The sequence below is a fragment of the Lucilia sericata genome, unplaced genomic scaffold, assembly GCF_015586225.1.
Source record: "Lucilia sericata isolate MDLA Ls3-8-SP2 unplaced genomic scaffold, ASM1558622v1 Contig000707F_arrow, whole genome shotgun sequence".
Taxonomy (NCBI): Eukaryota; Metazoa; Arthropoda; class Insecta; order Diptera; family Calliphoridae; genus Lucilia; species Lucilia sericata.
Genome location: NW_023994710.1, coordinates 195,379 through 222,500, shown reverse-complemented (window position 1 = coordinate 222,500; position 27,122 = coordinate 195,379). Strand labels below are relative to the sequence as shown.

General features: G+C 30.2%; 1 protein-coding gene across 1 annotated transcript in view; it reads right to left on the bottom strand.

Moving 5' to 3' along the window:
- The window catches only part of LOC119607552 (putative uncharacterized protein DDB_G0282499), a gene marked incomplete at its 3' end in the record, with an annotated part of 33,925 nt that extends 15,589 nt beyond the window's left edge, over positions 1–18,336 (bottom strand). The window contains exons 1-2 of the mRNA XM_037961511.1: positions 18,076–18,336; positions 4,401–7,248 (exon numbers count right to left, since the gene is read on the bottom strand). Coding sequence (XP_037817439.1) covers positions 4,401–6,157 — 1,757 coding nt within the window. The remainder of the gene's footprint in view (positions 1–4,400; positions 7,249–18,075) is intronic.
- Positions 18,337–27,122: the final 8,786 nt, after the last annotated feature.

The window sequence follows — 27,122 nt, the reverse complement described above, 5'->3', positions numbered from 1 at the left end:
ATCGATCTATCTATCTATCTATCTATCTATCTATCTATCTATCTATCTATCTATCTATCTATCTATCTATCTATCTCTATCTATCTATCTATCTATCTATCTATCTATCTATCTATCTATCTATCTATCTATCTATCTATCTATCTATCTATCTATCTATCTATCTATCTCTATCTATCTATCTATCTATCTATCTATCTATCTATCTATCTATCTATCTATCTATCTATCTATCTATCTATCTATCTATCTATCTATCTATCTATCTATCTATCTATCTATCTATCTATATATCTATAATCTATATATAAATATATAATATATATCTATCTATCTATCTATCTATCTATCTATCTATCTATCTTTTAATTTGTTTTTGGTGGGTAATTATAAGAAATATTCTTGTATATTCGGTGTATATCTACTATATACATAACTATCAATGTTAAAAATCTACTACAGTGTTGTACTATTTAGTATGTACTATAGTATTGTATACATACTTAGTGTTATCTATCTAGTTAAATGTATTAGAATCTTTATATCCCTGAGAATAGTACATATGTATATTTCACAAAAAACTAATTTTTCCCTTAAGATTTTTTTTAACTGATATTTAAGATGCCATAACTTTGCAAATGTATTTTTAAATTTACGACTAAATAAAGTGTTTGTGTGTGAGACTTTGCGTTGTAAAAGAAAACTATGTAATTTTAAATTTTAGTAGTTTGCATTCGTTCCAGTGCTAATCCAGATTAAGGACTAAATAGTGTGTGTGTTAAAAAAATAATGTTCGATTAAAATTTTATTGCTGCCATAAAGGGAAAATTTACTTTAATAAAAGAGTTTACAATGTTTAAAAACATTAATCTTGATATTCGATTTTGTTATTTGGGACTCCGTAGAGTTAAACTTTACCATCTGCTTTTCTAATTGAAGTCTTACTTCCTTCGAAAGTATTAGACTCTTGTTCTTCCCGATGGTTTGATTCATTCTTGTCCTCCAAATGTGTGCAATTCTTTTGTGTCGGAATCCATGTATTACCAAAAATACCGGAAAAAGTATTGGGAATATATTTTCCTCCGACAATTCGATTCATCACAGATTTAACAGATGTTGTTGTTCTCTCATACTCTCTCAGATTACGAGATCTAGAAAAACTTTCAAAATGGCGCATGTTCAGTGAATTTTGTATCGTAGTTATCTTCTACCAGAGTTATCTTGCAAACTAAGAAAACCAATTGTTAACCACAGATCTTACATAAAATCGTTTCCAAACAGAGCGATTTCTGTATTTTGCTCCTTGCATAATAATCTCCTGAAGAAAATTAATACTCAGTACAAATATATATTATAATTTCAAAATTCCCCTCCTGTATTTGCAACCAACAATCAACTTCACTTTGGACTTCATGCATCTATTTGCATGGGAAAAAAGTTTTGCCAAAGGGCTTCTTTGAATGAATTTATGATTTTTTCTATTTTAGTTTTTACTTTTTTCTCTCTCCCTCTCCGCTATACCGCAATGATTTTAAGGCACCAGGTAGGGGCACAAATACAAAAAAAAACTTTATTTTTTCATTGCTCTGTAAACAGCATTTTGTAAAACTAGAAAAAATTTGGTTTAAAAGAAAAAAGAATGTAGAAAAACTTTTTTGATAACTTTTATTATAATTCCTTTTTATTTTGGCTAAAGCGAAACTACTAAAACAGGTACCACAACCAATATTAAATGGGAGTTGTCTTCTTTTCTTTTAGGTTTCCTTAACACAAATAAAAATATTAAAAAATTTGAACTTTGTTTTTTTAGAGTGGGCAAAGAAGAAGGTATTATTTCCTTTGTGAATGAGATCTTAATACAAACAAATTGTGATCAGCTTTATTTGTGTGCTAAAGTAAAAGTAAATACTTAAGAGTTTGTAAGTATTTTTTTGGGGGGATAAGTATTGTTTATTGAATGAGGGGTTTTTGCAAGGAAAAAGATATTTGTATTAGAATTTTTAAAGGATTCTAAGTTTGCTACTTATGATAGTTATTTGCATGTCAGATTATAAACAATTGATGTTTAAAGAATAACCCAAAAATATAGCATGTAACAAACTAGGTTACCTTTTAGTATTTTTTTTTTGGGATTTATGTTAACTCTATACATCATAATGTTATATATATATTTTTTTTTTAACATTATTTCTATTTAATTAATTAACACTTCATTAATAATATATAAGTACATTTATTTGTCCTGTAAATCAATTTAATTAATGGAATAAATTGTAACAGCCAGCTAGTGTTTCTTTTTTTTAGCAAACAATTAATTAATTATTATTTTTTATTTAATTAAAAAAAAAAAACAAACATTAAAACACTTCCAACATAAGCAAATGGATTAACATTTACTGACGCAGATATTTTTTTAGCATTATAAACAAGTAAGAGACTATAAAGACTATAGACTAGACTATAGACTAGACTATAGACTAGACTATAGACTAGACTATAGACTAGACTATAGACTAGACTATAGACTAGACTATAGACTAGACTATAGACTAGACTATAGACTAGACTATAGACTAGACTATAGACTAGACTATAGATTAGACTATAGACTAGACTATAGACTAGACTATAGACTAGACTATAGACTAGACTATAGACTAGACTATAGACTAGACTATACTACTATAGACTAGACTATAGACTAGACTATAGACTAGACTATAGACTAGACTATAGACTAGACTATAGACTAGACTATAGACTAGACTATAGACTAGACTATAGACTAGACTATAGACTAGACTATAGACTAGACTATAGACTAGACTATAGACTAGACTATAGACTAGACTATAGACTAGACTATAGACTAGACTATAGACTAGACTATAGACTAGACTATAGACTAGACTATAGACTAGACTATAGACTAGACTATAGACTAGACTATAGACTAGACTATAGACTAGACTATAGACTAGACTATAGACTAGACTATAGACTAGACTATAGACTAGACTATAGACTAGACTATAGACTAGACTATAGACTAGACTATAGACTAGACTATAGACTAGACTATAGACTAGACTATAGACTAGACTATAGACTAGACTATAGACTAGACTATAGACTAGACTATAGACTAGACTATAGACTAGACTATAGACTAGACTATAGACTAGACTATAGACTAGACTATAGACTAGACTATAGACTAGACTATAGACTAGACTATAGACTAGACTATAGACTAGACTATAGACTAGACTATAGACTAGACTATAGACTAGACTATAGACTAGACTATAGACTAGACTATAGACTAGACTATAGACTAGACTATAGACTAGACTATAGACTAGACTATAGACTAGACTATAGACTAGACTATAGACTAGACTAGACTATAGACTAGACTATAGACTAGACTATAGACTAGACTATAGACTAGACTATAGACTAGACTATAGACTAGACTATAGACTAGACTAGACTATAGACTAGACTATAGACTAGACTATAGACTAGACTATAGACTAGACTAGACTATAGACTAGACTATAGACTAGACTATAGACTAGACTATAGACTAGACTATAGACTAGACTATAGACTAGACTATAGACTAGACTATAGACTAGACTATAGACTAGACTATAGACTAGACTATAGACTAGACTATAGACTAGACTATAGACTAGACTATAGACTAGACTATAGACTAGACTATAGACTAGACTATAGACTAGACTATAGACTAGACTATAGACTAGACTATAGACTAGACTATAGACTAGACTATAGACTAGACTATAGACTAGACTATAGACTAGACTATAGACTAGACTATAGACTAGACTATAGACTAGACTATAGACTAGACTATAGACTAGACTATAGACTAGACTATAGACTAGACTATAGACTAGACTATAGACTAGACTATAGACTAGACTATAGACTAGACTATAGACTAGACTATAGACTAGACTATAGACTAGACTATAGACTAGACTATAGACTACTATAGACTAGACTATAGACTAGACTATAGACTAGACTATAGACTAGACTATAGACTAGGCTAGTCTCATTATACATATTTCGGTTTAGGAAAAATCGCTTCGAAGTTTAAGGATTTTAGTTCAAAATTGGTTTAAACATGATATCCAATTAAAAATATCGTTTTGGTCCTCATAGATTCAGTTTCAACCTTAGTATCATTTAAACAAATTATTAAATATTAATTATGCATAAAATTAAATGTGAAATTGCCAAAAATTATTATATAAAATTAATGCAAAGACGAGTTGGAGCTGCATATAGATAGCTACCACTATCCTATTAACATAACGTGCAACAACAAAACAAATAGACAATGTATGAGATTTACTTACCCCACAAAAACACCAGTATCCATGTAGTGAGTATAATAGAATATGGTTACAACGGTAATGGCAAATAAAGCCAAAACGCAACGTCGCACATTAATGGCTTTAAGATGTGGCAAACCAAAACAGCAACGAGCAATTAAATTACTGCAACAATTACAGTTAGGACTCGTTGAGGAAGAGGATGCGCCTGTTGTTGTTGTGTTGGCGGAGGAGGAGGAGGGGGGCAGCAATGATTGACGCAAATATTGATTATTATACAATGAAGAGTTGGAGGAGTTGGTGGAAGAGGCAGACGGTGTAGAGGGTTGTAGTTGTTGTTGTTGTTGCTGATGGTGGTGGTTAGAGTTTGTATACAAATTGTTGGAATTTGTATTAGTTGCGTTATGTATATTGTTGACAGCTTCATAGTTGCTTTTATGGTTGTAGGATAAAGTTGTTGCCCCTGTCATACCCGACGTTGTTGTTGTTGTTGCTAATGTTGGCAATTCCATTGATCTCGATACGTTTGTTGATGATGTGGCTAATAGAGGCTGTTGTTGTTGCTGCTGCTGTTGCCTTAATAAGCCACCAAATGTTATTGAATTTTGTTGTTGAGTCATTGCTGTGGTTGCCAATAAACTTGTTGTTGCCGTAGAATTTAACGATGAGCAGGATGTAGAGGATGCTAGAGAGTTATGGGAGGAGTTGGAGGGTGATGCTGTTGTTAATGTAGAATAGGCTGGAGTATTGTGGCAGGATGTAATAGTAGACGCTGTTGTAGTAGTTGTTGCAGTTGGCATTGTGTTGTTGCTTGAACTTTGGTTAGAGCCATTATATACATTACCCAAATATTTGCAATTATTAAAATGTATATTATTGTTGCTCCTGCTGCTGCTGTTGTTGTTGCTGCTACCACTGACTTTATTGTTATTATGCGGGAGTTTTAGCAGTTTTTGTGCGCTGTGATGGTTATTAGTGGCTGGACAGCCACTATTATTCCCTGTACTGCTCCTGCTACTTACTGTAGTTGATGTAGCAGTTGTTGGTGGTGTTGCTGTTGGATTATTTGCTTCATGTGGCTGTTTGTGTTTCATATGCCGGCTTATTTTGACATTTTTAACATTTTCTGTTGTTATGGCTTTTTGTGGTGCCGCTGTCTCTACGCCGGCTGCAGGATTTGATGATGTTGCGGTGGTTGCTAAAGATGCTAATGGCGTTAATTTTGTTGCTAAAGCTTCTGCTGTTGGCCACGACATGTTAGTTAAACCTCCATCATTATCATCATCATCATCATCACTACCACCAATCCTATTGCTACTCCTACTGCTATTGTTATGACTACTATGACGACTACTACTACTACTATTATTAGTATTTGTACCATTTTGCATATTTTTACGAGGAGCAATAACAACATCATCATCATTATCATGATTATCTTGAGCTCCATTGGTTTTATTTACTCTTGTACACTTTGTGGTATTTGGCAATAGTTTGTCATATTTGTGGCGATTTTTTATAGAGGCTGCCAGGGGCAGTTTTGTAGACTTCCAGATACCATCATTATCATCATCATTATTGATGTCATTGCAGTTGTTGTTGCTGTTGCCATTTCCCAAGCTCCAGCCATTGGCTAAAATATTGTCATTGCTGTTGCTGCTGCTGCGGCTTTTCGTTAAAAGAGCCATAGTGTTGCTGTTGTTTTTGGTTTTCAAGGGTTTAATGAAAATTTCACTTTCTATGGTTTTATTCAAAAGATTCGTTTTCTTTGCTATTGTCATAGTTTTGCTCTCGCTCTTAAAGTTTTTCTTTTAAAATGTCAGCAAATCCTGGGATGTTTAAAAATCGGTGGTTGTTTAGCCTATTTTCTTATCACACGTATTTGTATTTGTTATAAATTTTTAAAAACTTGAAATTTTATTTTGAATTTAGTTTTTTCTTTTAGATAATAGCAGAAAACACCTTGTGGCAGCTGGAGATATGTTAGAAAAATATGGCACCTACGCTTAAATTAAGTAATTTAAAGTTAACCACAAAATGTTATTAATGTTTAAAATTAAAAAATAAGTACAATTAAAATTCCACACTTTGTTTTTTTACACTTATAAAACAATTCTTTAAAAAAATGCTTAAATTTCAAAATCTAGTTAAATTTAGAATTTCTTTAAAATGTTGTTTTTATTTAATTTAATTAAAACTAAATGTTTAACATTTAATTATTGTATACATGCGTTGCTTGCTTGCTTTCTTCTTTATTAAAAATATATATTTATTTAAACATTCACTTAGTAGTTTTTCTTTCAGTGTATTTTAACTTTTAAATTTTTATTGTTTTTCGCCACTTGATATGTTTCCAAATTTTTATATATTCAACACTTTGTGTGATTTTATTTTGTTTTATGGCCATGGTATTTTGTTGCAGCATCACTTTGTTGTAAAATGATTTGCAGCCGTTTTTAATATGGCAATGCCTTGCCACACCATTATTGTGGTTCTCCTCTACTTCCGTTATGAAATTCAAAAGCAAATGGCATTTTCAGTAAGTTATTTTATATTTTTGTTTAATTCTTTACTTTTTTAACACTTTTTTAATTTTAATAATTTTATTTTAATTGGCACATTTTGCATGCAGCAGCAAGTAGCAGCAAACAGTCTTTTGTTCTGTGTTGCACACAATTAATTTTATAATTGCATTTTATTTATTTATTTTACTCAAGTTAACTTTGTCAATTTAATAATCTTTTATTTATTCATTTTTGCCTTGTTTTTTTTTTTTTGTTAATATTGCCGTATGTTACGATATGTAGGTGTAATTGTTTCTCGAGGGGGATTTATTTTTCTCTCTTTGAAATTAAAGCTGGCAATTTGTTATCTGCAATGAAAGAAATTGAAAAAAAAAAATCATATAAACAATTTGTTAAACAAATTTATGTCAGTAAATGTTTTGTGTCATATAAAAAATTAACAGTAAATATAATTTAAAAGAGTTGAACATGCTGAGAATCCCACAAGGTAAAAGTTTTTAAAAGGCAACCCGCTGAAAACAAGCACTGATAACCAGGCCAACAAAATTATAAAAACCAGAGACTAAAATATAGATAAATAGATATATAGGTAGGCTGATAGATAGATAGATAGATAGATAGATAGATAGATAGATAGATAAGATAGATAGATAGATAGATAGATAGATAGATAGATAGATAGATAGATAGATAGGTCGATAGATAGCTAGATAGATAGATAGATAGATAGATAGATAGATAGAATAGATAGATAGATAGATAGATAGATAAGATAGATAGATAGATAGATAGATAGATAGATAGATAGATAGATAGATAGATAGATAGATAGATAGATAGACAGATAGATAAATATATAGATAGATAGATAGATAGATAGATAGATAGATAGATAGATAGATAGATAGATAGATAGATAGATAGATAGATAGATAGATAGATAGATAGATAGATAGATAGATAGATAGATAGATAGATAGATAGATAGATAGATAGATAGAGATAGATAGATAGATAGATAGATAGATAGATAGATTTTTTTTTTTTATTGACCCCTATCCCTCATACCAAGTCCCCTCCAGAAAATGACTTGAAGGTCAACAATTCACACAAGGATCGCGATTAAATTCTGCATAAATAACTTTAATTTAAATTTGAATTCCTTTACCAACATTTTTATAATGATTAGGCCCATATTTATCCTTGCTCCCGTATAACCCCCCCTCTTTCAGAAAATCAGTTATTTTCAACAAATTGTTAAAATATTTCGAAATTAAGACAATAAAAAACTTTTATACACAACATTTAACGACATGTAATGCGTTTTTACAGTTTTGCCAGTTAACGGCTGAAATCATGGATGGAGACAATTTATGAAATTTTAAATTTTTAAGAAAAGATTTTTTGGGAAAAAAACACTCTTATTTATTCTCAATTGATTTTCCCATACTCAATGGAGTGGAAACAATTTATTCCATAATATTATCATATGATTTTCTTTTTAGTAGTTTAAAATTCAAATATTCAAATTCTCATCTTATGACATGTCTAGGTCTATTTTTTAACTAGCATTCAAATTACTTAACAAATGAACCATTTTAATACAAATGCGTGTATAAAAACGTAAATAAAATGTCTATTTTAGATTATGTATTTGAAAATGGGAATAGAGAGAGAGAAAAAAAAACACATTATTGAAACTTTTATGGTTTGACATTTATTTATCTGCTCTTAAGTTTTTACGATTTTCATTGATAACGAGTAATCAATGAACATCAATGGCACACGCACGACGGCAGACAGACAAAGTCGAACACTTAAATACTCACAATATACGATTAATACATAGACAAATTTAGGAAAAATACATTGCAGTTTCGCGGTGTTAGTTTTCAAGTAGTGTATTTACTAACTACTTAGGATTAGCTATGTGACTAGTGATTTAAACAAGCAATTCTTGTAGAAAGTAGCGAAATTACTCTACATTAGAAATATGTATGTTGAGAATATTGATTAAAAAGGTTACCTTTACACCATGCAACATTGCTGGGTTACAATTGACACGCATACAGATTTAGGAAAAAATACTTATACGTACTCAACCATTGACTCCTTGTTCATTCATTTATACTTTTGAATTTAAATTCAAATTGATGAAAAAGGGAGTGAAGTACCGATAGACTATAATATGAATGAATACATGTTGAAATTCGGTTTCTAGTCTAGAACCACAACAAGAACAGATTGAAAGAAAAAAATTTTAAATCAAAATAAAATTCCTATGAAAAATTTTATTTTTATGTATTGAATATGAATATTTAAGTGTGTGTGTGTGCTTGCACTGGTTTGTATGTGTTTTGATTTAGTTTTTTTTCTCAATTTTGGTATTTATATTTTTAAGTTTTTATAATGAAATTTTCTTTTTTTTCCTTTTTGATAAATATTTCATTCTAAGTTGGTATAAAAATCTGTGTAGGAAATTTTATTTATAAAATTGGATAAAATCTATTAGGAAAAATATTTATTTATAAATTCTTAAATGAATCTCATAGAATAACTGGCAATTTTATACAAATGTCTAAAACATAAAATATGTTGGGCAAAAGGTAACGAGCAGAAATAAAGTTTAGTTAAAGAGTTTATAGCTAAAACTCGATAAGTCGAACATAGTGAAACGGGAAAAGGAAGTAAAATATAAAAAACAATGGAACTACTACAATAGATTCTAAATTACCCAGAAAAAAGTAAGAGTAAGAGTGCATGGACTTAGACATGGACTCGCTACATTAAATATTTAATAAAATTTAAAAGTGTGCCCCGACTTTTATACTACATTGTACAACTCATTGTATATTCACTAACTCACTCATACTATGTATGCCAGTTATTATTCTAGTAATTTTCGAGTCGCCACCTTTTCCATTAAGCATCAATAACAAACTGTCAGAGTATTGGCAAACAAAACAACACTTTGATATAAAAACCTACAACAACAAAATAAAAATGACAAAAATAAAGAAACTTTAAAACTCAATCAATGAATAAAAATAAAATTTATTCCGATATTTTATCTCCGTGACTACAAACAGGAGTGTATTGTAAAAATATCAAATAGCAACAACTATAATAAAGGAAAACATAAAAAAAATTTATCGAAAAAAAATCAAAATACATTGATTGGTATTTGTTTATTTGGTTTTTATACTTTAACTTGCAACCATTTACAAGAAAAATAAAATTTATAAATACAAAAAAATTGACAATATTACTTTTTGAATTGAAATGTATGACAAAGGGTTTTTGTAAAGGGAAAGGCGGGGAAAATTTTTTCGTTCAATTTCTATTTCGAAAAGTTTTTATGAACTTACTTCTAATAGAAATGACGTATTCGGTAAATATAACCAGTAGTTGAAATGTCCAGAACTGAACTAGAACTGAACTAGAACTGAACTAGAACGAACTAGAACTGAACTAGAACTGAACTAGAACTGAACTAGAACTGAACTAGAACTGAACTAGAACTGAACTAGAACTGAACTAGAACTGAACTAGAACTGAACTAGAACTGAACTAGAACTGAACTAGAACTGAACTAGAACTGAACTAGAACTGAACTAGAACTGAACTAGAACTGAACTAGAACTGAACTAGAACTAGAACTGAACTAGAACTACTAGAACTGAACTAGAACTGAACTAGAACTGAACTAGAACTGAACTAGAACTGAACTAGAACTGAACTAGAACTGAACTAGAACTGAACTAGAACTGAACTAGAACTGAACTAGAACTGAAACTAGAACTGAACTAGAACTGAACTAGAACTGAACTAGAACTGAACTAGACTGAACTAGAACTGAACTATAACTGAACTAGAACTGAACTAGAACTGAACTAGAACTGAACTAGAACTGAACTAGAACTGAACTAGAACTGAACTAGAACTGAACTAGAACTGAACTAGAACTGAACTAGAACTGAACTAGAACTGAACTAGAACTGAACTAGAACTGAACTAGAACTGATCTAGAATTTTTTTATATGTACTGGGAAATATTCATACAAAATAAACAGTAGTTTAAAATGTCGGGAAATTAAAAACCCTAAACTAAAATATCCATATATGTGAAATGTGTCTTATTTTGTGATATTATTTTGTGGTATTTTTTAACAATTTATAACCTGAAATGCTGTTGTTCACGGTTGCCTTTTATTGTCATTTTTATTTTCTATTTTTTTCTCAAAGTTTATTTTATGGTTTCTATAATTTTTAGAGCCTTTTAAGAGTCCATAACAATTTGTGGAATTGTCGAATATTTTACAGCAACAATAGGTCATAAATATGTTAATATTTAATTGAAATTAATTCAGGAAAACATTTGAAAAAATTGTTATTAATAAGCTGAAATATAAAATTAAATATATTGGTTTTCCGAGTATCCAAGAAAAAATTTATTATTTAACAAAAAACACGTTTTTATATATATTTAAATCCTTCCCATTAAATACAACACTGCTGTTAGCGCAGCATAAATAGTTCTTTTCAGTTTATTGGCAGACAAAAATATTCAAAGTTTTTTTTTTTCTATTTTATTTGATTTTTTTCCAGCAACTTTGTTGTATCATTATCAGCACTTACTTACTGGCAATGACACAGAAATAAAAAACTAACAAATATCAAACGAAAAAAATTGTATTTTAATATAGATTTTCACTTTTTTTGCCTTGTACTCCAAATAAAAAAAAAATAATTTCATACGTGTTTGTATTTGAAATTCAGAGATGAGTTTGTATATTTTTTATTACTTGTCCATGTACTATTTAATACTTTTCAAATTATTATCACTAAAATACTACAAAAATACGTATAACGAAAAAGTAAAAAAAATTGCCAACTTTTGACATTTTATTTACTTTTGCTGATAATAGACAAAAATGTTATTTGCTTCAAATCTATTTTTAATGTTATTTTTAGGAATCTAAAAGGAAAATAGGAAAAAAGGATGACAAAAGTAATAAAAATTTAGTGCAACTAAAATCGCACACATTTAAAGCCCTTTCTTTTAGCTATTCCAAAACTTTCTTATCTTAAAATTTTGATAGCCAATTCCTAATTTTTAGCAAAAAACCCAGCAGTTTTGAAAGCAATTTCTTTAGTGTCCTTAAGTAATGAACATAAACTTAGAAAGAAGTTTTCAAACTCATGAAAACCTAGACCATAGACTAGACTATAGACTAGATATAGACTAGACTACAGACCACACCATAGACAGACTATATATTAGATTATAGTCTAGACTATAGACTAGATTATATACAAGGACTATACACCAGTTCTAGTTCGCTTCTAGTTCAGTTATAGTTCAGTTCCAGTTCAGTTCTAGTTCAGTTCTAGTTCAGTTCTAGTTCAGTTCTAGTTCAGTTCTAGTTCAGTTCTAGTTCAGTTCTAGTTCAGTTCATTAGTTCAGTTCTAGTTCAGTTCTAGTTCAGTTCTAGTTCAGTTCTAGTTCAGTTCTAGTTCAGTCTAGTTCAGTTCTAGTTCAGTTCTAGTTCAGTTCTAGTTCAGTTCTAGTTCAGTTCTAGTTCAGTTCTAGTTCAGTTTCTAGTTCAGTTCTAGTTCAGTTCTAGTTCAGTCTAGTTCATTCTAGTTCAGTTCTAGATTCAGTTCTAGTTCAGTTCTAGTTAGTTTCTAGTTCAGGTTCTAGTGCAGTTCTAGTTCAGTTCTAGTTCAGTTCTAGTTCAGTTCTAGTTCAGTTCTAGTTCAGTTCTAGTTCAGTTCTAGTTCAGTTCTAGTTCAGTTCTAGTTCAGTTCTAGTTCAGTTCTAGTTCAGTTCTAGTTCAGTTCTAGTTCAGTTCTAGTTCAGTTCTAGTTCAGTTCTAGTTCACTAGTTCAGTTCTAGTTCAGTTCTAGTTCAGTTCTAGTTCAGTTCTAGTTCAGTTCTAGTTCAGTTCTAGTTCAGTTCTAGTTCAGTTCTAGTTCAGTTCTAGTTCAGTTCTAGTTCAGTTCTAGTTCGTTCAGTTCTAGTTCAGTTCTAGTTCAGTTCTAGTTCAGTTCTAGTTCAGTTCTAGTTCAGTTCTAGTTCAGTTCTAGTCAGTTCTAGTTCAGTTCTAGTTCAGTTCTAGTTCAGTTCTAGTTCAGTTCTAGTTCAGTTCTAGTTCAGTTCTAGTCAGTTCTAGTTCAGTTCTAGTTCAGTTCTAGTTCAGTTCTAGTTCAGTTCTAGTTTCAGTTCTAGTTCAGTTCTAGTTCAGTTCTAGTTCAGTTCTAGTTCAGTTCTAGTTCAGTTCTAGTTCAGTTCTAGTTCAGTTCTAGTTCAGTTCTAGTTCAGTTCTAGTTCAGTTCTAGTTCAGTTCTAGTTCAGTTCCAGTTCAGTTCTAGTTCAGTTCTAGTTCAGTTCTAGTTCAGTTCTAGTTCAGTTCTAGTTCAGTTCTAGTTCAGTTCTAGTTCAGTTCTAGTTCAGTTCTAGTTCAGTTCTAGTTCAGTTCTAGTTCAGTTCTAGTTCAGTTCTAGTTCAGTTCTAGTTCAGTTCTAGTTCAGTTCTAGTTCAGTTCTAGTTCAGTTCTAGTTCAGTTCTAGTTCAGTTCTAGTTCAGTTCTAGTTCATTCTAGTTCGGTTCTACTTCTTCTAGTTCAGTTCTAGTTCAGTTCTAGTTCAGTTCTAGTTCAGTTCTAGTTCAGTTCTAGTTCAGTTCTAGTTCAGTTCTAGTTCATTCTAGTTCAGTTCTAGTTCAGTTCTAGTTCAGTTCTAGTTCAGTTCTAGTTCAGTTCTAGTTCAGTTCTAGTTCAGTTCTAGTTCAGTTCTAGTTCAGTTCTAGTTCAGTTCTAGTTCAGTTCTAGTTCAGTTCTAGTTCAGTTCTAGTTCAGTTCTAGTTCAGTTCTAGTTCAGTTCTAGTTCCGTTCTAGTTCAGTTCTAGTTCAGTTCTAGTTCAGTTCTAGTTCAGTTCTAGTTCAGTTCTAGTTCAGTTCTAGTTCAGTTTAGTTCAGTTCTAGTTCAGTTCTAGTTCAGTTCTAGTTCAGTTCTAGTTCAGTTCTAGTTCAGTTCTAGTTCAGTTCTAGTTCAGTTCTAGTTCAGTTCTAGTTCGGTTCTACTTCAGTTCTAGTTCGGTTCTAGTTCAGTTCTAGTTCAGTTCTAGTTCAGTTCTAGTTCAGTTCTAGTTCAGTTCTAGTTCAGTTCTAGTTCAGTTCTAGTTCAGTTCAGTTCAGTTCAGTTCTAGTTCTAGTTCAGTTCTAGTTCAGTTCTAGTTCAGTTCTAGTTCAGTTCTAGTTCAGTTCTAGTTCAGTTCTAGTTCAGTTCTAGTTCAGTTCTAGTTCAGTTTGAAAGCAATTTCTTTAGTGTCCTTAAGTAATGAACATAAACTTAGAAAGAAGTTTTCAAACTCATGAAAACCTAGACCATAGACTAGACTATAGACTAGAATATAGACTAGACTACAGACCACACCATAGACAGACTATATATTAGATTATAGTCTAGACTATAGACTAGATTATATACAAGACTATACACCAGTTCTAGTTCGCTTCTAGTTCAGTTATAGTTCAGTTCCAGTTCAGTTCTAGTTCAGTTCTAGTTCAGTTCTAGTTCAGTTCTAGTTCAGTTCTAGTTCAGTTCTAGTTCAGTTCTAGTTCAGTTCTAGTTCAGTTCTAGTTCAGTTCTAGTTCAGTTCTAGTTCAGTTCTAGTTCAGTTCTAGTTCAGTTCTAGTTCAGTTCTAGTTCAGTTCTAGTTCGTTCTAGTTCAGTTCTAGTTCAGTTCTAGTTCAGTTCTAGTTCAGTTCTAGTTCAGTTCTAGTTCAGTTCTAGTTCAGTTCTAGTTCAGTTCTAGTTCAGTTCTAGTTCAGTTCTAGTTCAGTTCTAGTTCAGTTCTAGTTCAGTTCTAGTTCAGTTCTAGTTCAGTTCTAGTTCAGTTCTAGTTCAGTTCTAGTTCAGTTCTAGTTCAGTTCTAGTTCAGTTCTAGTTCAGTTCTAGTTCAGTTCTAGTTCAGTTCTAGTTCAGTTCTAGTTCAGTTCTAGTTCAGTTCTAGTTCAGTTCTAGTTCAGTTCTAGTTCAGTTCTAGTAGTTCAGTTCTAGTTCAGTTCTAGTTCAGTTCTAGTTCAGTTCTAGTTCAGTTCTAGTTCAGTTCTAGTTCAGTTCTAGTTCAGTTCTAGTTCAGTTCTAGTTCAGTTCTAGTTCAGTTCTAGTTCAGTTCTAGTTCAGTTCTAGTTCAGTTCTAGTTCAGTTCTAGTTCAGTTCTAGTTCAGTTCTAGTTCAGTTCTAGTTCAGTTCTAGTTCAGTTCTAGTTCAGTTCTAGTTCAGTTCTAGTTCAGTTCTAGTTCAGTTCTAGTTCAGTCTAGTTCAGTTCTAGTTCAGTTCTAGTTCAGTTCTAGTTCAGTTCTAGTTCAGTTCTAGTTCAGTTCTAGTTCAGTTCTAGTTCAGTTCTAGTTCAGTTCTAGTTCAGTTCTAGTTCAGTTCTAGTTCAGTTCTAGTTCAGTTCTAGTTCAGTTCTAGTTCAGTTCTAGTTCAGTTCTAGTTCAGTCTAGTTCAGTTCTAGTTCAGTTCTAGTTCAGTTCTAGTTCAGTTCTAGTTCAGTTCTAGTTCAGTTCTAGTTCAGTTCTAGTTCAGTTCTAGTTCAGTTCTAGTTCAGTTCTAGTTCAGTTCTAGTTCAGTTCTAGTCTTCAGTTCTAGTTCAGTTCTAGTTCAGTTCTAGTTCAGTTCTAGTTCAGTTCTAGTTCAGTTCTAGTTCAGTTCTAGTTCAGTTCTAGTTCAGTTCTAGTTCAGTTCTAGTTCAGTTCTAGTTCAGTTCTAGTTCAGTTCTAGTTCAGTTCTAGTTCAGTTCTAGTTCAGTTCTAGTTCAGTTCTAGTTCAGTTCTAGTTCAGTTCTAGTTCAGTTCTAGTTCAGTTCTAGTTCAGTTCTAGTTCAGTCTAGTTCAGTTCTACAGTTCTAGTTCAGTTCTAGTTCAGTTCTAGTTCAGTTCTAGTTCAGTTCTAGTTCAGTTCTAGTTCAGTTCTAGTTCAGTTCTAGTTCAGTTCTAGTTCAGTTCTAGTTCAGTTCTAGTTCAGTTCTAGTTCAGTTCTAGTTCAGTTCTAGTTCAGTTAGTTCAGTTCTAGTTCAGTTCTAGTTCAGTTCTAGTTCAGTTCTAGTTCAGTTCTAGTTCAGTTCTAGTTCAGTTCTAGTTCAGTTCTAGCAGTTCTAGTTCAGTTCTAGTTCAGTTCTAGTTCAGTTCTAGTTCAGTTCTAGTTCAGTTCTAGTTCAGTTCTAGTTCAGTTCTAGTTCAGTTCTAGTTCAGTTCTAGTTCAGTTCTAGTTCAGTTCTAGTTCAGTTCTAGTTCAGTTCTAGTTCGGTTCTACTTCAGTTCTAGTTCAGTTCTAGTTCAGTTCTAGTTCAGTTCTAGTTCAGTTCTAGTTCAGTTCTAGTTCAGTTCTAGTTCAGTTCTAGTTCAGTTCTAGTTCAGTTCTAGTTCAGTTCTAGTTCAGTTCTAGTTCAGTTCTAGTTCAGTTCTAGTTCAGTTCTAGTTCAGTTCTAGTTCAGTTCTAGTTCAGTTCTAGTTCAGTTCTAGTTCAGTTCTAGTTCAGTTCTAGTTCAGTTCTAGTTCAGTTCTAGTTCAGTTCTAGTTCAGTTCTAGTTCAGTTCTAGTTCAGTTCTAGTTCAGTTCTAGTTCAGTTCTAGTTCAGTTCTAGTTCAGTTCTAGTTCAGTTCTAGTTCCGTTCTAGTTCAGTTCTAGTTCAGTTCTAGTTCAGTTCTAGTTCAGTTCTAGTTCAGTTCTAGTTCAGTTCTAGTTCAGTTCTAGTTCAGTTCTAGTTCAGTTTAGTTCAGTTCTAGTTCAGTTCTAGTTCAGTTCTAGTTCAGTTCTAGTTCAGTTCTAGTTCAGTTCTAGTTCAGTTCTAGTTCAGTTCTAGTTCAGTTCTAGTTCAGTTCTAGTTCAGTTCTAGTTCGGTTCTACTTCAGTTCTAGTTCGGTTCTAGTTCAGTTCTAGTTCAGTTCTAGTTCAGTTCTAGTTCAGTTCTAGTTCAGTTCTAGTTCAGTTCTAGTTCAGTTCTAGTTCAGTTCAGTTCAGTTCTAGTTCTAGTTCAGTTCTAGTTCAGTTCTAGTTCAGTTCTAGTTCAGTTCTAGTTCAGTTCTAGTTCAGTTCTAGTTCAGTTCTAGTTCAGTTCTAGTTCAGTTCTAGTTCAGTTCTAGTTCAGTTCTAGTTCAGTTCTAGTTCAGTTCTAGTTCAGTTCTAGTTCAGTTCTAGTTCAGTTCTAGTTCAGTTCTAGTTCAGTTCTAGTTCAGTTCTAGTTCTAGTTCAGTTCTAGTTCTAGTTCAGTTCTAGTTCTAGTTCAGTAGTTCTAGTTCTAGTTCAGTTCTAGTTCAGTTCTAGTTCAGTTCTAGTTCAGTTTTAGTTCAGTTCTAGTTCAGTTCAGTTCTAGTTCAGTTCTAAATGTGTTTCAAATCTCACGTTCGGGACAAACACCCCAAAACGCAGGGCATTATTTAGTATAAAATTTTATGTTTAGTACAAATTTGTTTGTGTATGTGATTTTATTTTTATCAAAATCTCATTAAACAGTTTGATGATTTGGTTTGTTCGTAACGTTTATTATTCTATCTCTTTTCATATTATTAACCCTTGAAATGCAAACGTTTTCAAGTGTTATAAACTCATTGATAACTGTCATTATCTTTATCAAATGTCATTACAAGTAGTACTATTGTATGATTGTATGATGGAGGTACTACATACATACTTGTGAGTATAATTCATACATGTCTACTTACTATTTATACTTAATTGGTATGAATGTTTTTTTTGGTATTGCCAACAGATACTGAAGTACACCACTTTAATATAAAGAGAGAGCATGAGTATTTGAATTTGACATATTAGGGTGGTAGTTTTGCTGCAGCAAAGATAAGCTTCATTCACATTTAACTGACATTAATTTAATTTCAGAATAATATTTCTAAGAATTTGTGCAAGTACTTGTGTAAACAAAGTGACATGTATTTTTTCCATAAACATAAATTATAATTCATTTACTCGTTACTCATTTCAGAGCAAAGTCAATGTTCTTTAATTAAAGAACAAAATTCCATACTTATTACACCCCAATTTTTTGGCCACTGAAAGACACAACAAACCATTCAGTCATTCATAACTTTCATTAAAAAAAACAAAAGTACTTAAAACAAGAAAAAGAAATTAATTTCAATTCACACTCACCCATAATTGTTTGAAATATGAATATTCAAATTTATTAAAAAAAAAAAAATTATAAAAATAAAAAACTTTAAAAATTATTCGAAAAATGTTGATGTTGTTAACGTCTGTCGTCTCAACTGAGACTATGAAGAGGGTCTAGTTTAGTTCACTGCTCTTGCCACTCACTCACTTTTCAAAGAAAAAATTAAATTATAATTAAATTAAACACATATTTTATTTTTTGTTTTTGTCCGAAAAAAAACCCACAATTTGGAAAAAATTAAATAATCAATAACAATAATAAAACACAAAAAAAATTTGTCATTTTTCTAATATGACAACTACTCTGATGGCGTCGTCGACCGCAAAGACACTGAGCGACAACGTCACTACGATAACGGATTTGAATTTTTTTATTCATTAATTTTTTTCTATTTGTTTTTTTTTTTAATTTGTTTAATACTTTTTTTAAACACCGCGCTTCATGTTGATACGACTACGTCTACAAACGTTTTGAGAGTGTTGTTTAATAATTGATATTGACACTGAAAAGCAAATCAAGCGTTAATTAATGTGTCATTAATATAAAAAACAATACAAATATTAAAACAAAAAAACAAACAAAAAATATTACAAACATTTAACAAACGGAAGACAAAAAAATAAACAAATTTTAAATAGAGAAAAAACTTTAAAGAATCAACACGAACGTGAGCGGTATGAAAAGAAATCCAAAAGATTTTTTTTTATTATTTTTGATTAGAATCTAAAGAGACAAAATAATAATAATATTTGAACATTAGGATGGCGCCAGAAATATATCATAGATTTAGGAAAATTTCTTTAAAATGAGTATTTAAATTTACAAAGAGGATATTTTTCAAACTTTTTCTATAAGAAGAAAAATTTTTCTATGAAATTTGTGGACTTTTTTCATAATAAAGATTTTTCCGAAATTTTTCTACCAAAAGAGAGCAAATTTTTAGAAAATATTTTAAAAAGAACAAAAAAAAGATATTTGCCGAAAATTGTGTATGAATAAAAGGAAACTCTCTTTAAGAAACTTCTTTTCTGTAGAATATATGATTCATTAAGAGACTTGATTTCTATAGAAAATATGTCTCATTAAGAGACTTGTTTTCTATAGAAAATATCTCTCATTAAGACACTTGTTTTCTATAGAAAATATCTCTCATTAAGAGACTTGTTTTCTATAGAAAATATGTCTCATTAAGAGACTTGTCTTCTATAGAAAATATGTCTCATTAAGAGACTTGTTTTCTATAGAAAATATGTCTCATTAAGAGACTTGTTTTCTATAGAAAATATGTCTCATTAAGAGACTTGTTTTCTATAGAAAATATGTCTCATTAAGAGACTTGTTTTCTATAGAAAATATGTCTCATTAAGAGACTTGTTTTCTATAGAAAATATGCCTCATTAAGAGACTTGTTTTCTATAGAAAATATGTCTCATTAAGAGACTTGTTTTCTATAGAAAATATGTCTCATTAAGAGACTTGTTTTCTATAGAAAATATGTCTCATTAAGAGACTTGTTTTCTATAGAAAATATGTCTCATTAAGAGACTTGCTTTCTATAGAAAATATGTCTCATTAAGAGACTTGTTTTCTATAGAAAATATGTCTCATTAAGAGACTTGTTTTCTATAGAAAATATGTCTCATTAAGAGACTTGTTTTCTATAGAAAATATGTCTCATTAAGAGACTTGTTTTCTATAGAAAATATGTCTCATTAAGAGACTTGTTTTCTATAGAAAATATGTCTCATTAAGAGGCTTGTTTTCTATAGAAAATATGTCTCATTAAGAGACTTGTTTTCTATAGAAAATATGTCTCATTAAGAGAGACAATTTTCTATAGAAAATTTTTCTCTTTAAGAGACTTGTTTTCTATAGAAAATTTGTCTCTTTAAGAGACTTGTTTTCTATAGAAAATTTTTCTCTTTAAGAGACTTGTTTTCTATAGAAAATTTTTCTCTTTAAGAGACTTGTTTTCTATAGAAAATTTTTCTCTTTAAGAGACTTGTTTTCTATAGAAAATTTGTCTCTTTAACAGACTTGTTTTCTATAGAAAATTTGTCTCTTTAACAGACTTGTTTTCTATAGAAAATTTGTCTCTTTAAGAGACTTGTTTTATATAGAAAATTTGTCTCTTTAAGAGACTTGTTTTATATAGAAAATTTGTCTCTTTAAGAGACTTGTTTTATATAGAAAATTTGTCTCTTTAAGAGACTTGTTTTATATAGAAAACATGTCTCTTTAAATAAATAAAATAAGTCTCTTTTTGAGAATGGTTTTCTATAGAAAATAAGTCGCGTTTTGAGACTTATTTTCTATAAGAAATTTATCTCTTTATGAGACTTGTTCTCTACAGAAAATATTTGTCTTAAGAGACTTGTTTTCTCTATAAAATATGTCTCTCTAAGAGACTTGTCATATACATTTCTCAAAATTAATGTTAAACTAATTTCATAATTACCAACATTTCACTTGTCCCAAAAATTACACTCACTCCCACACCCTCCAGTACTTACTTGTAATTCATACATTAATTGTGAAATATTTCATTTCCCAACTAAATAACAATCAACATTTCATTTGTTATAATTTTGTTAATGTCATTTACACACATTTAAACGCACATACAAACAAATAATGTGTCAAACAACAATGTCATAAAAATAATAGAAAATTGAACATTAAACCAAATTTTATAGTTCAATATAGAGTGTGAATAAATGAATATTTTCAAGAAAAAAAGGGATTTATATAAATAAATTTGACAGTTCAGTAGAAAAATGCCAAAGTAAGTTATGGAAGTATAAAGAGTATAAAATAAACAATACGTTAATGCGAATCGTAAATATGTATATCTGGTAGTTATTAGGTTGATTGGGTTAATATTGGGATTAGAGAGCAAAAAATTTAGGCCGAAAATCTGAAAATCGAATTTTGAAATTTTCGGGTTTTAAAACTTTTGAAAAGTTATAGATTAATATGGTCCGATTGAAATAGAATTTCCATCATTGTAACGTTAATTAAGAGTCAAAAAACTCCGACCCGAACACGATGAAATTTAAAATGAAATTATTTGAATAATTTAGTGCTTAATAGAATTAAACATTTATTTAATGCAATTAAAAACGCATTATAATGCAGTGAATTATGCATCACAATAAAACTGACAATGGTGACACATTTATTTTATTTTTTCTAAAAAGTACGGCGACAAATTTTGATTTTAATTAAATCTAAAGTCTGGCTAAATCATTAAATAAATAAATCAATGTTTATTGTTTTATTTTAAATTTCAATGGATTTTAAATGACAATAAAATTTAGACGAAAAAAAACTCAACAATAAAACTAAAGAAAAGTCACAGTTACACGCTCACACCAATGCAATCAAATCCAGCACAGTGGGCCAGTGGGCGATATATATCCACTTTCTCAACCGTCTTACTTAAGTTGTTGATGCCTCAACCATACACCCATTGTGCATTATGTGTTTGATAATAAAATCAAAGTAAAATCTGTCTGCAGTCTGAGCAGCCAATAATATCCAGTGTTGAATGTTCACTGTCTTTCAGAGCGTTTATTGTTTTATTTTTTTTTTATTTGGTTGTTGATTTAGCTTTTTGTGTGATAACAACAATAATATTTTTTTTTTTTTTTTTTTGAAAAACAATATCGACAACAAATTGTTTCCCCATTAAATAAGAAGCACTTTATATACATTTGTGTGTATATTCTCTAACAATAGATAAAATACAATGGTTATTCACTCAACAACACACACACACTGGGTTTCAGAGACGGACATGCAACATTTGACTTGACAGAGAGACACCCACTAAAACTGAAACCTGCTGTTAAAGTGCAATGAATAGAAAACTTGTTTCATTTGGTATAAACATTTCAAGAAATTAACACCTTCACTTAAAAGAATAGAATCTCGAAAATGGAATAAAAAATATGGATATGTCTTAAAAAGACATATTCTCTAAAGAAAACAATTCTCTTAATTGTCTTAAAGAGACATATTTTCTAAAGAACACAAGTAGCTTAAAGACACACACATTTTCTATACAAAACAAGTCTCTTAAAGAGACATAATTTCTAAAGAAAACAAATCTCTTAAAGAGACAAATTTTCTAAAGAAAACAAATCTCTTAAAGAGACAAATTTTCTAAAGAAAACAAATCTCTTAAAGAGACAAATTTTCTAAAGAAAACAAATCTCTTAAAGAGACAAATTTTCTAAAGAAAACAAATCTCTTAAAGAGACAAATTTTCTAAAGAAAACAAATCTCTTAAAGAGACAAATTTTCTATAGAAAACAAGTCTCTTAAAGAGACAAATTTTCTATAGAAAACAAGTCTCTTAAAGAGACAAATTTTCTATAGAAAACAAGTCTCTTAAAGAGACAAATTTTCTATAGAAAACAAGTCTCTTAAAGAGACAAATTTTCTATAGAAAACAAGTCTCTTAAAGAGACAAATTTTCTATAGAAAACAAGTCTCTTAAAGAGACAAATTTTCTATAGAAAACAAGTCTCTTAAAGAGACAAATTTTCTATAGAAAACAAGTCTCTTAAAGAGACAAATTTTCTATAGAAAACAAGTCTCTTAAAGAGACAAATTTTCTATAGAAAACAAGTCTCTTAAAGAGACAAATTTTCTATAGAAAACAAGTCTCTTAAAGAGACAAATTTTCTATAGAAAACAAGTCTCTTAAAGAGACAAATTTTCTATAGAAAACAAGTCTCTTAAAGGGACAAATTTTCTATAGAAAACAAGTCTCTTAAAGGGACAAATTTTCTATAGAAAACAAGTCTCTTAAAGAGACAAATTTTCTATAGAAAACAAGTCTCTTAAAGGGACAAATTTTCTATAGAAAACAAGTCTCTTAAAGGGACAAATTTTCTATAGAAAACAAGTCTCTTAAAGGGACAAATTTTCTATAGAAAACAAGTCTCTTAAAGAGACAAATTTTCTATAGAAAACAAGTCTCTTAAAGAGACAAATTTTCTATAGAAAACAAGTCTCTTAAAGAGACAAATTTTCTATAGAAAACAAGTCTCTTAAAGAGACAAATTTTCTATAGAAAACAAGTCTCTTAAAGAGACAAATTTTCTATAGAAAACAAGTCTCTTAAAGAGACAAATTTTCTATAGAAAACAAGTCTCTTAAAGAGACAAATTTTCTATAGAAAACAAGTCTCTTAAAGAGACAAATTTTCTATAGAAAACAAGTCTCTTAAAGAGACAAATTTTCTATAGAAAACAAGTCTCTTAAAGAGACAAATTTTCTATAGAAAACAAGTCTCTTAAAGAGACAAATTTTCTATAGAAAACAAGACTCTTTAAGAGACAAATTTTCTATAGAAAACAAGTCTCTTTAAGAGACAAATTTTCTATAGAAAACAAGTCTCTTTAAGAGACAAATTTTCTATAGAAAACAAGTCTCTTTAAGAGACAAATTTTCTATAGAAAACAAGTCTCTTAAAGCGACAAATTTTCTATAGAAAACAAGTCTCTTAAAGAGACAAATTTTCTATAGAAAACAAGTCTCTTAAAGCGACAAATTTTCTATAGAAAACAAGTCTCTTAAAGAGACAAATTTTCTATAGAAAACAAGTCTCTTAAAGAGACAAATTTTCTATAGAAAACAAGTCTCTTAAAGAGACAAATTTTCTATAGAAAACAAGTCTCTTAAAGAGACAAATTTTCTATAGAAAACAAGTCTCTTAAAGAGACAAATTTTCTATAGAAAACAAGTCTCTTAAAGAGACAAATTTTCTATAGAAAACAAGTCTCTTAAAGAGACAAATTTTCTATAGAAAACAAGTCTCTTAAAGAGACAAATTTTCTATAGAAAACAAGTCTCTTAAAGAGACAAATTTTCTATAGAAAACAAGTCTCTTAAAGAGACAAATTTTCTATAGAAAACAAGACTCTTTAAGAGACAAATTTTCTATAGAAAACAAGTCTCTTAAAGAGACAAATTTTCTATAGAAAACAAGTCTCTTAAAGCGACAAATTTTCTATAGAAAACAAGTCTCTTAAAGCGACAAATTTTCTATAGAAAACAAGTCTCTTAAAGCGACAAATTTTCTATAGAAAACAAGTCTCTTAAAGAGGCAAATTTTCTATAGAAAACAAGTCTCTTAAAGCGACAAATTTTCTATAGAAAACAAGTCTCTTAAAGCGACAAATTTTCTATAGAAAACAAGTCTCTTAAAGAGGCAAATTTTCTATAGAAAACAAGTCTCTTAAAGAGGCAAATTTTCTATAGAAAACAAGTCTCTTAAAGAGGCAAATTTTCTATAGAAAACAAGTCTCTTAAAGAGGCAAATTTTCTATAGAAAACAAGTCTCTTAAAGAGACAAATTTTCTATAGAAAACAAGTCTCTTAAAGAGACAAATTTTCTATAGAAAACAAGTCTCTTAAAGAGACAAATTTTCTATAGAAAACAAGTCTCTTAAAGAGACAAATTTTCTATAGAAAACAAGTCTCTTAAAGAGACAAATTTTCTATAGAAAACAAGTCTCTTAAAGAGACAAATTTTCTATAGAAAACAAGTCTCTTAAAGAGACAAATTTTCTATAGAAAACAAGTCTCTTAAGGAGACAAATTTTCTATAGAAAACAAGTCTCTTAAGGAGACAAATTTTCTATAGAAAACAAGTCTCTTAAGGAGACAAATTTTCTATAGAAAACAAGTCTCTTAAGGAGACAAATTTTCTATAGAAAACAAGTCTCTTAAGGAGACAAATTTTCTATAGAAAACAAGTCTCTTAAGGAGACAAATTTTCTATAGAAAACAAGTCTCTTAAGGAGACAAATTTTCTATAGAAAACAAGTCTCTTAAGGAGACAAATTTTCTATAGAAAACAAGTCTCTTAAGGAGACAAATTTTCTATAGAAAACAAGTCTCTTAAAGGAGACAAATTTTCTATAGAAAACAAGTCTCTTAAAGGAGACAAATTTTCTATAGAAAACAAGTCTCTTAAAGGAGACAAATTTTCTATAGAAAACAAGTCTCTTAAAGGAGACAAATTTTCTATAGAAAACAAGTCTCTTAAAGGAGACAAATTTTCTATAGAAAACAAGTCTCTTAAAGGAGACAAATTTTCTATAGAAAACAAGTCTCTTAAAGGAGACAAATTTTCTATAGAAAACAAGTCTCTTAAAGGAGACAAATTTTCTATAGAAAACAAGTCTCTTAAAGGAGACAAATTTTCTATAGAAAACAAGTCTCTTAAAGGAGACAAATTTTCTATAGAAAACAAGTCTGTTAAAGAGACAAATTTTCTATAGAAAACAAGTCTGTTAAAAAGACAAATTTTCTATAGAAAACAAGTCTGTTAAAGAGACAAATTTTCTATAGAAAGCAAGTAGCTTAAAGAGACAAATTTTCTTAAAGAGACATTTTTTCTATAGAAACATAGTATCTTAAAGAGAAATTTTGTATAGGAATGAATAATTTTTACGCTCTGCTAAACACTTGAGAACCATTCAATGTTGTTTGCACACATTATGGGAATATAACAAGCAAATTTTTGCTTCATGCTACTCCACCTTTCACCATTCCTTTCTATATGGTCAAATTACAAAATGGTCCAAAAATTCCAAATGCATTCACTGTACAATGCAAACAACTTTCGCAGGCAAACATATTTGTTTTTTTTTTGTGCAAATTTTATTGCAAACCTCTGGCAGCTGGAGTAACTATTCATTCCTTTCTTCTAATGTTACCTCCAAATACGCTGTTCATAATATGTTTTAGTTGGCAGCTGGTTTGGAGGCAGCGTATGGAAAGTAATTTCTAAATTTTTGTGGGTGGACAGGTGGTAAGTTTGCTGGAAATAATAAATGGCTGTAGAAGACTTAAAGGTAAATTAATAAAGATTTGCAAAATAGTAATGGCGCATAAATATTAGTTTTGTATGTATGTGTATGTATTTGTCATGTAGTGAATGTAACATTATAATATTAACAGCTTGTAGATATAGAGATATGATCTTATTTGGTTTTTGGAAGGCGGAGAGGTCGAGAAATAAATCAATTATTTGAACAGCGGGAGAGAAAAAACTTGTAGAGAGTTTGAATGAAAATTAATGTAAGATGGTTGGAAAAAGTTAAGCCAAAGAAAGGAAAGTTTTATTAAGAAAATAATTTGGATTGTATAATTTGGAAAGAGAAATAAGTTTAGAATATCATGATGTTAACCCAAATATTAAAAACGATTTCAAAAACAAATTCATTCAAAGCACTTTTAAGATCCGATTACCAACAAGATGAGCAATGTATGTCATTCGAGAGTGGCTTTCGGTAGGTTAGTGGTTAGTGTTCTAGTCTGGTAAACCAGAGGTGATGGGTTCGATTCCCACCTTAGGCACTGGTTAAGGAGCGCAAAACAGGCCCGATAGAGGCCTTGGTGTATTTCTTCGGATTTGATGTATATATGTATGTACATCCTCCTTTCAAACTAACTAATTAACTATGTCATTCGGGAAAACATAAACTCAATATAAACTGACGACCCAAAGTTAGTGGTTAGTGTTCTAGTCTGGTAAACCGGAGGTGATGGGTTCGATTCCCACCTTAGGCACTGGTTAAGGAGCGCAAAACAGGCCCGATAGAGGCCTTGGTGTATTTCTTCGGATTTGATGTATATATGTATGTACATCCTCCTTTCAAACTAACTAATTAACTATGTCATTCGGGAAAACATAAACTCAATATAAACTGACGACCCAAAGACGACGAAATCCAGAGTTGGTAAAAACCTCTAAATCAGCGTGTAGATTTGATGTTTCCAAATGTGATCATCAAGATTATGTTGTTAATCGTAGAAGGATTTGAGTTATTTCTTCAGATGTGTACAATTGGTCCACCTTAGCTAACATATATTAGAGGATTTGCTCTGAAAAAGCTTCAAATTTCGAAAAAGTGGCAAGTTTCGGAGGCCTGCGACCTACTTAGAAACACAGTCATACCAATCGCATATCGTATTATAAAGGTTAACTGTAGCTATTAGTACA